At 33.9% G+C, this 12,073-nt stretch overlaps 1 protein-coding gene across 1 annotated transcript; it reads left to right on the forward strand.

Annotated features, from left to right (window-relative positions):
• Positions 1–789: 789 nt before the first annotated feature.
• Positions 790–2,588, forward strand: LOC142976589 (uncharacterized). The gene is made up of 2 exons (XM_076120022.1): positions 790–1,805; positions 1,914–2,588. The coding sequence occupies exons 1-2, from the start codon at positions 872–874 to the stop codon at positions 2,327–2,329; spliced, it is 1,350 nt and encodes a 449-aa protein (XP_075976137.1). The 5' UTR covers positions 790–871; the 3' UTR covers positions 2,330–2,588.
• Positions 2,589–12,073: the final 9,485 nt, after the last annotated feature.

Below are 12,073 nucleotides of genomic sequence, written 5' to 3' on the forward strand. Positions count from 1 at the left end.
AGCTAAAATGTTGTGTTAGAAACTTGTCTATTATAGCTTGTAAAATGTACAATGGTTTTTCAAACATTTTGCAGTTGTTTTTTTTTGTTTCTTATTACAATCTCAACTAGTTCATTTGCTTTATTGGGTAAGTAAGTAATTATGAAAACATTTTGGACATTTTTATAGTTTTTACTATCGACTATAACAATATCCTTTTGACCTTAAAACACGAGTTTTTAAATAAAGTTATCTTTTCTCCATTGACAGAAATCATCGGTGTGATTTTTTTTTTTTTAAATCTAGTTTGTATATTTATTAAAGTCAATAGAAGAAAAAAGAAGTAATTTTCAGAAACGTGAACATGTTTGTAAAATTAGGAACACCCCTTATAAAACGCAGTCGCCTATGCAGCACAGTGACATACATACGCGGCTTTACACTAAACCAATAATAGAATAAAATCAATCCATGCCACCCTCTCACACGCACACTAACATAAAGCAATCAATGATTACCTATGCCCACGCGCACACACATGCGCAAAATATTGGAAATATTGCCTTTGTAAACATTTAAGGGATATTTGCAAAATGTTCCGCCAATCGGACCATCTACTTCTCTCTCACTCACTCTAAGCCGACAAAGTAACAAAAGAGCGAGACAGCGCACCCAGTTTTACAACTTTGCAGAGGGACAATAGTGACGCTATTGTTGAAAGTACCCCAAACTTTTTTTAGGTCACATAAAAGTATTACATTTGTTAGGGTCGTGCGACTGTATGCACTTACACCATTCGTTTCGCAGTCAACTCGGGAGACGGACCATCGTCTCCTACGCAGTTTATTTTGTGAGAAATACATGAAATTAGTGAAAGTGACAAGTAAACATTATGTCTTTAACGGCTACTACTAATCGTGGAAGTGAAATGTGGAACAATTATGTGGATGTGAACTCTCAAAGTGCAAAACAACCTAAACAAAACGGATATAAGCCGTACCCAACGATGTCGCCTGACTATTACAATTATCAGAATAATTACTATACCCAGAACAGTGATTACTCTAATATGATAAGTGCTGGTTACGGTAAAATGTATGGACATAATCAAAGTGAAGGCGTAGTGAAATCGGAACCTAGCCCCTGGCCCGGCTATCATCCAAACTACATGAATGGAACCCAATCCAATATGGAAATGATTAACAGATGGAGAGAAATGAACTATTATGCGCAACAACAAAATGGGAATTACGGTTATGAACAGAGGATGAATCAAGTAAACCAAGTAAGTAATAGTTTGGAAGCTAAACATGAAGATACTAGAATGATTAACTCGCCCGGACAGTGCAGTATCCCTGAAACAAGTTACGGATCTCCACAAAGTGCAACGAGCAATTTCAAACCACCTACACCAGAAGCAGAGGATTCGCCTAACTTGAGAGCGCTGCTTACTAAGCCAAAGAATAAGGAGCCGTCGCCTTACTTCGTGAAGTGTGACAAAGCGTACACGCAAGACATGTTGCAGCGGATGATTTTTAATCCAGATGAGGTGAGCGATTGGGAAAAAAATAATGAGACCGCGGAGAAAGAATGCAATTTGACGCAATTTCATGGTGGATACGGCACCGTAGAGGGTCAAACGTCAATCAAGAAAGATGCTGTGGGTGGGGCGGCGGAAGGCGCACAGTCATCGCAGGAGTCGGCAGAACCCTGTCAGGACGTGACGAGGGTCGAAGCAGGCGGGGACAATACGGATTACGCTGAGAACAAAATGGCCGCTGCTCATGATGTGCAAGCATTCTATCCGTGGATGAAGAGTGTCAATGGTAAATTGAATACCTATTCACATACACCTTTATTGAAATTGATTTTCTTATTTACTTAGCATTTTTATAGTTTGGGTTTTACTTATGTTTTTGCTTTATTTATTACAGGTGAGGACAAACAGGAAGGCTCAAAACGGACGAGGCAAACCTACACCAGATTCCAGACCCTCGAGTTAGAAAAGGAGTTTCACTTTAACAAGTACCTGTCCAGACGACGGAGAATTGAAGTATCACATGCTTTGGGACTTACAGAAAGGCAAATCAAAATCTGGTTTCAAAATAGAAGAATGAAGGCGAAGAAAGACGGGAAGCTAACGACTTCACCTGATCCGTATAACGTTGATGATATTAGTGCGACGAAATTGGGTAATATGCCCGAATATATGGACACAAGACAACGGATGCCTGCTATGGGTGAATACCCTAATTTCCATATGGGCGCTGCACCTGCACCGATGCCCCATATTCCTTCAAATATGCCTCAAAACTTTATGATGCCTTCATATGATGGGGTTAAAATGTGACCGTAGATTTTAACCTTTGATATGTAACGTTGATTGTAAAAAATTCTAAGTATCGGCTGATAATAATTATTTCTCATGGTTTCATTTGCATTGAGGTGCAAAGCATCGTTAAATAAATGACTTAATCTTTCATGAACATGGTTAGCTTGAATTAATGAATGGCTATTGACTTATTTATCGATTACGACATACGATCGATTTAAAATTCGATTTTTGTACTAAAATGCCTTACCAGTTTTATCAATGATATTGTACTCATTCTGCCATTTTGTAAATTATTTTATGATTGATTCAATATTTGATTTGCCTAAGATTCTTTCAAATTATTTTTTAATTAAAATATCAAGTTTTTTAGTATCTTAGAATAGTAACAAATTATTGTGATGTAAATACTAATATTAGGTTTAAGAAGATGGTTCCTATAGATAAGTAATTATATTAAAATGTAACTAGTAGATTGTAAGGTTGATTATTTATGGAAAATTATTTTTGTACTTCTCTAGTCAATACAAGGGCGCTAATAAATAAAGAGGAGTTATGATTCCTGATTATAAATATGACTATTTTTTTATAACGTAGACCAAATATCCCTGGTGTACCTTTTTATCCCAATACGCCTTTTTCTACTCATATTACAAACAATTACCCTGATCCATGGCTTCCTAGACCATTAAATTATGCCGAGTATACCGATGTTAGGCCAAAGTTTACTCCTTGGTCTATCCCGTCTCTCGTGCGATAGAACCGTGCACAGTAATGCGGCAACAGTAGATTCAATTTCATTATGGTTCAATTTCCTTTTTTTACATGATGTCCTTAAACTTTAAATAAAACTTAACTTAGTTAAGTTTATTTTAAACATGGATAATATAACAAATTGTAAATGTCATATATGTATGTGCATTAATTGTTTTAATCGTTACTAAACGTTATACTTTGTTTAGAAATAATACGACACCCAGGTGCAATGGCATATAAGGGTCCATGCAGAATAATTATTGATAACAAAATTATTAATAAGTTACACATTCTCTTCAATGATAATAAAACATATTTAAAACATTTAATAATATCAAAATTACTTTAAAACACCGCTCAACTACTTAACACAACAAAAAACGAAAACCAAAGACCAGATCCTATTAAAACTGACACAACAATAGGATAATCACAAACAATAGTAAAAACCCTTTCATCCACAGTTTAAACCCTAAAAGGACCGACAGGAACCTCTAGGGACGTCTATGTGCAAATGTTGATGGGAATTTTGACATGTTTTGACTAGTGGTAGGATTTGAGAAGCTTTATAATATTTTTGCAAGTAATCCTGTTTGTGGCTACCTGTGTTATCGGTTATTTCTTTTACTTTTGTTATAGTGCGGGTCTCTTGTCGGTAGTTTTGTTTTAGGATTACAGGTTAGGCACTACTTGTTGTTATTAGGTACATAATAATATATTCTTGTATGTATGTAATGTTTTTGTATCATTACTTTTCTACAGCTGGGCAAAGGTTGTGGGACGCTGGGTTAAATTCTTTAAAAATAATGTTCCTATCATAGTGAGAGCCAGTTGTATACGACTAAAACGTCAAACGAATTTGTTTTAAAAAAGCCAACGAGCTTAGCGACTACTGCGCGTAATACACAGTAACAAAAATGTTGCCCCAAGTGGTACCCACTTTATATGGCAAAAATTCTTGCGAAATTGGCGACAGGCATTATTATTGATTTTATGCAAACGAAAGAAATAAAAATCATTGAAATAATACGAATTTGTTTCTTTAAACTTCCATTTGCAGCAAACTTCACACTGCTTCGCTCCCCAGCATTAGAAAGTCGACCCTCTTGCCCATTGAATAGAGAATAACAATAGAAACCGAACGAGAGAGACAGCATTATACACGCCATCCGTTTGTCAGAAAGAGAGGAAATACAATCATCCCTTTATACAGGGGTAAGTCGTGAATACGCATGCGCAGCGGACATTCAACCAATATGGCTGACAGTGTTTAGTTCGTATTTCGTTTGTTTATTATTTGTTTTTGAAGATTTCAGGACTAATTATCACTGGAATTATTGATTTAAATAAGTAGAATTATCTCCAATATTATTATCAGGTTTTGAAACCAATCTGTCGGTGATTTCTCGCTGAAAAGCTGGTAAGTTTGGGGTTATAATTTTGGTATTCTCTTCAGAGGTAAGTTTTCATTTAATATTGCGTTCAAATATATCTAAAGTGCTAAATTTCAGTTTTGAGTACCGTATATGTTAAAATTTTACAAAATAGATTGTCAAAAGAAATATTTTTACAGTATTTGTTTTATTTGATGTTATTTGTTAAGCTATAATAATAAGTTCCATTCAGTTTATGCTAGATTTTTTATCTTTTTGTGTTGTCTATCTTCCAACAATTTTTGAAAAGAGATGTACGTATGTTGCTATAAACTCAGTTTTTTACAAAAAAAATCTCCGTCAGACCAGTACAGGCATTCTTCTATCACTTTTGTGAGCTATTTTATGAGGATTCCGCCCGCGGCTTCAGTTGCCTGAAATTTCACACCTATCATGGGACTTTCCAATAATCGTCTCTTAGTCCTCACACTCTAATCTTCATACCAAATTTCAACTTCCTGTAGTTTCGGCTGTGCGTTGTCCATAATTGAGCATTAGGCTATTTTTTTATTGAATTATTAGATTTTTACTTTCAAGAGATGATCCCTGACATTATTTGAAGAGACAGGTACTGTTGGTATATTCAAATGAAATATATTGCTTAATTAATTATAATGCCACAAAACTTTGCTAGCCAAACATGGAAATGCCCAACTTTTTGTGTCAATCAACAAAATCCGTAGTCCGGTTTTACCGAGTTCTACTTTAGACACATGTACAGTATAAAAAATCTTTTGTTACCAATCAAACGAAAACAAGAACATTCGGTCCAGTAACCAACACACCTTGGCATTGTAAACAGAATAATAGGTGCCGTTGAGAAACTAATGGTAGTTCGAAAATGACCATTAATATAAAAGCACTAATGATCTCTAAGACTTCAAATTTCAGTTCGCCAACAGCAAATTTAAGTTGGCCTGTCCAGGCATTGAATACGTAGGTTGAATGACGGCTCTAATTAATCCTAACGTTGAACGAGCCAGAGCTCATTGAAGGCGTATCAAAAGAAACCTCCTAATGGATATTTGAATGCCACTATAGTATTTACCTCCAGAATGTATCGACTTAGTAAGATTTATAAAATAGTGAGTCACTGTTCATTCAAAATAAAAAATATGCGGCCTAAGGTCGGGTGCGGGCCACATTATGAGCGTGTCAAAATCAATCATACCTAATTTCTTATGGAGTAGGCGAAGGCACAATGAACACTTAAATGGTACATAGTAGCTGCCACTTCATTTGCTCAATTTATTTACATGATCAATATAGCAATCATAAATCGTGTTTTTTGTTTCAATCGACTTTTTGCCAAAAGATTTGCTTTTGTTCCTAAACGATTTTTTTGGCCCTTAGAATGCCATGAAAACGTTCCGATAATATTTTATTAGTCATACAATTCTTACAAAAACTGATCTACTTAACATACCAATAAAGTTAAATTAAGTTCCGGTCATTAATAATTCTCTACAAACTCAACGGGAACATTCTATATATCGTTTAGTAAATTTGTTGAGAGGTAAAATCCAAACATTTATTGTTTTCTACATATAAAGATGTGGCTCAAACATATAATATATGTTTGTTACTTTGATTTTACAGCCCAATGCAGAAAGAGCAAGAACAAGCAACCATTCCATTAAGCTCCAACAATCAGTAGTGATTCATAAAATAATTTCCAAATTATCTCAGTGTTGCATTCTTATCAATACTTCCAAGCACATGTTCTCTGATACTTTGATCCCTCTCACCGATCAAAGTGAGCGAACTGAACGGTTATCATCGCTCGTAAATAATATTGTAATTAAATATTACGACCAATTAGTACGAAGAGGGCTGAATTACAATTCATGACAAATTGCTTTGATAACGGCACCGTTTGATGTATCTGTGTGTTCGCTGTCAATAACTTTTTATTTGTTTTAAAGCTTATTTTTCTGCATTTACAGAGTTTTAATTGCACTTGATTTGATCACTACATTTTGTATAGTATGTTTTCATACTAACAAAAGGTTAATCTTATTCAGACAAGGTCTATGCCTGTAACACGTGTCTTCATAATTATCCTGATACCATTATTTTAAACCCGACTTTTTAGATTTTTTTCATCCATATACAAAGCATATACAGATAGTGGCTCTAGTTTATTATAACGTGCCCAGAGAACCAATATTCCCTATTATAGGGACTGGTAGCAGAGACCAACCAACTTTTTAGTCGCCGAAGAATGTAGCCGCCATAAGCTTAACAGTTGCCTTGTACAGTGACACGTTGCGTAAAAGCTCCAATTGCCAGAAATATGTTACAGTTTGCAATGACCCTTAGTCCACAAATCGATACAGCATAAACAGTTGATGCACGTTTCGGACACGTTAGAAACATCAGTGTGGACACAATCAACAAAAGAATTTGCAGGGCGCATTGTCCCAGCCGTGGCTGATCATTTATCAACAACGCTTCACTGACGGCGTTCGAGAGCAGATCGCTTGATCAATGCGGGACTAACATACAAGATTAAAATTTTTGCATTGTTATATTAGCTTGCTTAGTTTGCTACTAATGCCCGCAGACCTCCTTTAAAAAAGGGCTTCCTGGCATATTTTTATTGGACAATTATTGTGTCATTGTTTTCGGCCTTCATTAATATTGAGAATCTTTCAGTAGCTAGGCAACCATTGCTCCTGTGAGGCAAACGTTACTCCGGTGATAAGCATTTCATTTGCGGTGTGTTAAGGTTGACCAAAGAGTTTTGACTTAGAATAACACTGTTTATATCTAAATCGAGCGTTCTAGAAAATCTTTGAAACACCCATGTCTTATAGAAAATATTTTTGACTGCCATAAGAAAGGTATTGCATAATTGTTTGATGTTAAAATATAACACTAAACAATTATGTTATATGTAGACCGGTGCAAAGGCGACTAACGTTACAAAAACGCCACGCGCGTTGCCTAATTGAGTTGTAACGTAATGTAAGAATTATCTCTAAAATTATGCCGTAATTTTATAAAAAAGGTGATGTATAATGTATTTATGTACAATAAGGATACTTTTAGTTATTCAGCACCGATCAAGAGTTACAAGAACAAGTAAGAAACGATCGTTTGCCAGCCACCGTATAATGGCCATTATTATAATTCTGCAATTTAACGCCTTTGAGATATTCATAATGACTCAATTTATGTACTACGAGTATTTTTACAAAACAACGATAGACTTGAGTGGATCGTTTTATAAATTTGAATTAGAACGAATATTTATTAGTGGATCTCAAATTAGGTTTACATCTTCATTTTTAAAGGCATACGTTTGGTTGCAATCTCGAAGCCAACTTTGTAGAACTGGATTGAATATTAGGTGTCCAACTAAAATTAAAAAGGAATTTAATATATCTGGGACATCTTCATGCGCCTTGGTAGGTCTTTAAAATTTGGCACCTGTATTCATACATTGGAATAGATTTAATTATTATTAGATAAGTAGCCCATGTGTCATCCTAGGTGCTGTAATATTTCACGTAGTCATCGTTTCAGTGGTTACTGTATCAGCCGTAAGACCGAAACAGTCAGACAGACTAACACATTTACAATTTAACTGAAAATTACTTATTTATACTGATCATCAGTGCCTGTCACACCTAAGAAAATATTTTGACGTCCGCTTTGACATTATACAATGCTTTGTTTTCAATAACGACCATATTACTTATAAGTAGTCCAGTAATTACTGCAATTACGTCATTCATGTCACAAGACACTACACGCTGTATAAAGTCTAAACAACTGACAACATGCTGTATAGTCTTATGTCATAGTTCTGTAGAACAGAGAACTCGTGACTCGTGATTCCTTCATTTGAATTAAATACGTTAAAGTTTATAAAGCAACAAAGTAATGTAAGCCACGTTCAGAAACTAATTATCAATTGTATCAAGGAGTGTAAATCGTGATTTAGAATAAATGCAAGCCAAGGACTGTGTAGCACTGGTTTTGCGTAAACTATCGATGATGCAAAATGGGTCAAAAGTCTATCTACGCTTGTATATTGAGACATTAAATTCACAGAAATTGCTTTCCTCATATAAAGTAGCTAATATAATAGGTAATATTAATTATTGAATGACAATTTGGTAACACAGCGTACGGTAAATATATATTTTATTTCAATATATATTATTATGATCATTCTCAATTCCATCCTCACAAACTTTAAACTAAACTTCCAAATGGAGAAACTATTTATACATTTGACTTAAAACTGACACACATGTTTTCTCTAATCAAATAACTAGGTTTTTATTTTCAAAACTTTAATAGCCGCTTCCATATAAAATTCCTTCAATATCTTTGATCCAGAAACACCGACATGAAAAATCAATTCCGTTATTTTTGCTTCACCTAATTTTATACACATCTAAACCAGAATTGTCACTCACAGTTCAAATCAAAATCGTAACGTCATTTACCTGACCGTAACGTAGCGTGACGTGCCGGGCAAAAATGTCCATTGACCGACCAGTTTGATCAGACCTGCGAGCTGTAGAAGAAGGGAGAAGAAAGTTCGTAAAAATTGTTAGAGGTTGTGTGAGCCAGAGTTCAAGTGTGGGTGGTCGGTTCGGCGTCAATGTCACTTATGTGCTTAACCCGGCGAGTGGATGGAGGAAATGATGGATTGTAGCAACCCGCCCGTTGCTGTAACGTCAACTATTAGGATTTATATAGAGCTGAGAATACGGTTTGAAGGTGTAGAAAATTAAATACTTTTTTGTTGATTCGGTTTAATTGAAACAGCAATACTTTTATAGCATTTTCGAAGATGTATCCTACAATGATACATTACAAAGTAATATGTGGATTTGTTCTGTGATATTGCATATAAAAAAGTATCAACTTTCTACTAACTGCAGACTAGTGTAATGGAATATTATCGCATTTTATTTAATAATGTATCAATTCCTGTTAATCCCATGAAGGTAATATTATCGTAATACAAGATTGTCGTACATCGCGAAAAGGTTTCAACGCAAAACATGACAGGAAGAAATTTTGTTTCGTACAGAAACGATTTACACGGAATTCATGAAACATTTATTTATAGTGTATTTTCAGCTCTACATCAATCCAATTTTCCCACCGCGTAGTTCGGACCCTCCGCGCGCACAAATTCCAAATTGTTTTTGACTGACAGCTAAATGTAAGTTAGCATTGTTTGAACGACGCACCGCGGCTTCGCCCGGCTCTCTCTCTAATTATTTCTCAGATACTGACGTAATATCTGCTGGAAAACAATGTTACAAGTTCAGCGGGTATCAAGTTAAAGTTGGTTCAATGTTCACTGTTTATTTTTCTTTGGTTAGCTGTTGGGATTATCCTTTGGTGAAGTTGATTTTTTATTCGATTTTGAAATTGATTTTTTATTTTGATTTTTTTTTATTTTTTAGAAGATATAGAGTAAATCTCGCTGTTAATTAAATTCAATTTGTTTGTTATTGACATGACCTAATATATTTTTTAGATACATTTATATTGATTACATTTGCCATTTCTTGAAGAATGGTCAGGTGCATAGTACTCGTAGCCGGCGGTCCTGTATGACAAGATGTATGGATGTGAATGAGGCAAGGGAAGTTTGAAAGGATTGTACTTAGTGGCGTACTTTGGTCTCTGCTGACCTCTATGGAAAAAAGGCGTGATGTACGAAAGTATTAAGCGCTCTTTTGAGCTTTTAGGCTTATTTCGTGATACAAAACTCTCTAGTGCAATTTACCATACAAGATCCACCTTATGGAACAGAAGCTATCCTTGGCATGCTCGTAAGCGTTATCCGTTTAATAAATAGTGGAAAATAAAGTTAAGTTTTTTTGTATTGCGGGTCGATAGTATCAAAATCCTATGCTATATTCCTTTAAATGTTGTGTTGAAAGTTGATAAAGTTTCGCAAATTATTGCATTCTTGACCATTTAACAACAATTTATTAGTACATAAAACGAAACGGATGTTCGTTAATCGTTGTCATTTATTTCACCTACAAAAATGTATAATTGAGACAAAAAATGCTTGGTTTTAAAATAGCCAAGAATAGCCAACAAATGACTGGTTCATTGAAAATTAATTAAGTAAAAGTCCACTCGCCGAATTCTTGTAAAACTCGTCTAGGATTGACGGGCAAACAAACAAAACTCTTAAAAGGAATTCTCTAAGTTTGCAGCCATTTTTATTTACCAAAGAAATCTCATTAAAGCGAACACTTGATCTATTTTTATATGCTACGGTGAGATTTTGCTGGTTCTTTTATTATCTAGCTTTAGTACTTTGTTTTTAATATTAATTTTAGAGCCAAATCCTTACATGATGTTCATTTTAAGACTTTTGTGATAAGGCTGAATGTTGTTCACACAAACCTATGTCTGATATTGTTCTCATAGATGATGATACTTCTGTAAAGGATTTTTTATTTAGTTTCATAGATATCAAACACTAAAGTGAGAGGCTTTTGTGAAGTTTGTGCAAGAAACGAGGCAAATAGCGTCACTAGCGTCACCTGAGCTTTTTAATTTGTCTATTAAAAAAAAAAATTAAACAATATAATATTTATGTATATCAGACCATGTGTGTAATTGCAATTTACTACTGATTATATTTTGTTTTTATCAAATACAGTTTCTAATTACTGAAGTAACTTTTCCCGAAATATGATAACGTAGTTGATAGTAATACGTGTTTATTTTTAATTAGATACCGTGTGAACTGACTTCCGGATTTCTTTTATTTAAAAAATAAAAATCTCAAAATGTCTTAATTAACTTTTTTAGTTTATAATAAGACTTCATTGTACTTTTATTGCAATTAAGTGATAAAATTATGTTTATATGTTCATTAAACTGGTCGCTCATTTTTCATTAAAAATAGAGATGTTGTTTTTATTCATAAAAATAATTATAATTGATGTCAAAATAATTAATTTGTTACTTTTTTTGTTTCAGATACGGCGCCGAGGTTTTGGAAAATAAAAATATATTTACTGATACCGGTTTTTTATTTAAATACCTATGTGTTATTATAAATAAGCTATATACGAATATTAAAATTAATTTAGAGAGTTGATATGAAAAATTATACCTATTACCTTTATATAAATAAATGGGTTTTAAAGATGTTGATAGGTATAGTAACTTGATATTATAATTTATTTTGTTATAACAAACGTCGTTTATAAAAGGCTTAGCTGATTTAATGCAGTTTTCTCCAAGTAGTAACAAAATATAAATGCATACATCCATCCGTAAAAACTTTTGTATTATAAATACATCTTAAAAGTTATTTTCCAAAAACGCTTTTCATATTTTATCCATAAACCATTACTGAATCGCTCTATCTATTAAAAACAAAATCTAAATCCGTACAAAGTTTTAAAGATCTAAATAGGAACAGACAACATAAAGCGACTTAATTTTATACAATGTAGTGATAAAGCAGGATAGTAAGTAGAATAGCTAACCCATTTTTACTAGTCATTAAATTCACCTAGTCCATAAGATACGTTTGGTTTAAACCTTCTTGAGTGTAAACAGTGCA

The sequence above is a fragment of the Anticarsia gemmatalis genome, chromosome 11 (assembly GCF_050436995.1).
Source record: "Anticarsia gemmatalis isolate Benzon Research Colony breed Stoneville strain chromosome 11, ilAntGemm2 primary, whole genome shotgun sequence".
In the NCBI taxonomy this organism is placed as follows: domain Eukaryota; kingdom Metazoa; phylum Arthropoda; class Insecta; order Lepidoptera; family Erebidae; genus Anticarsia; species Anticarsia gemmatalis.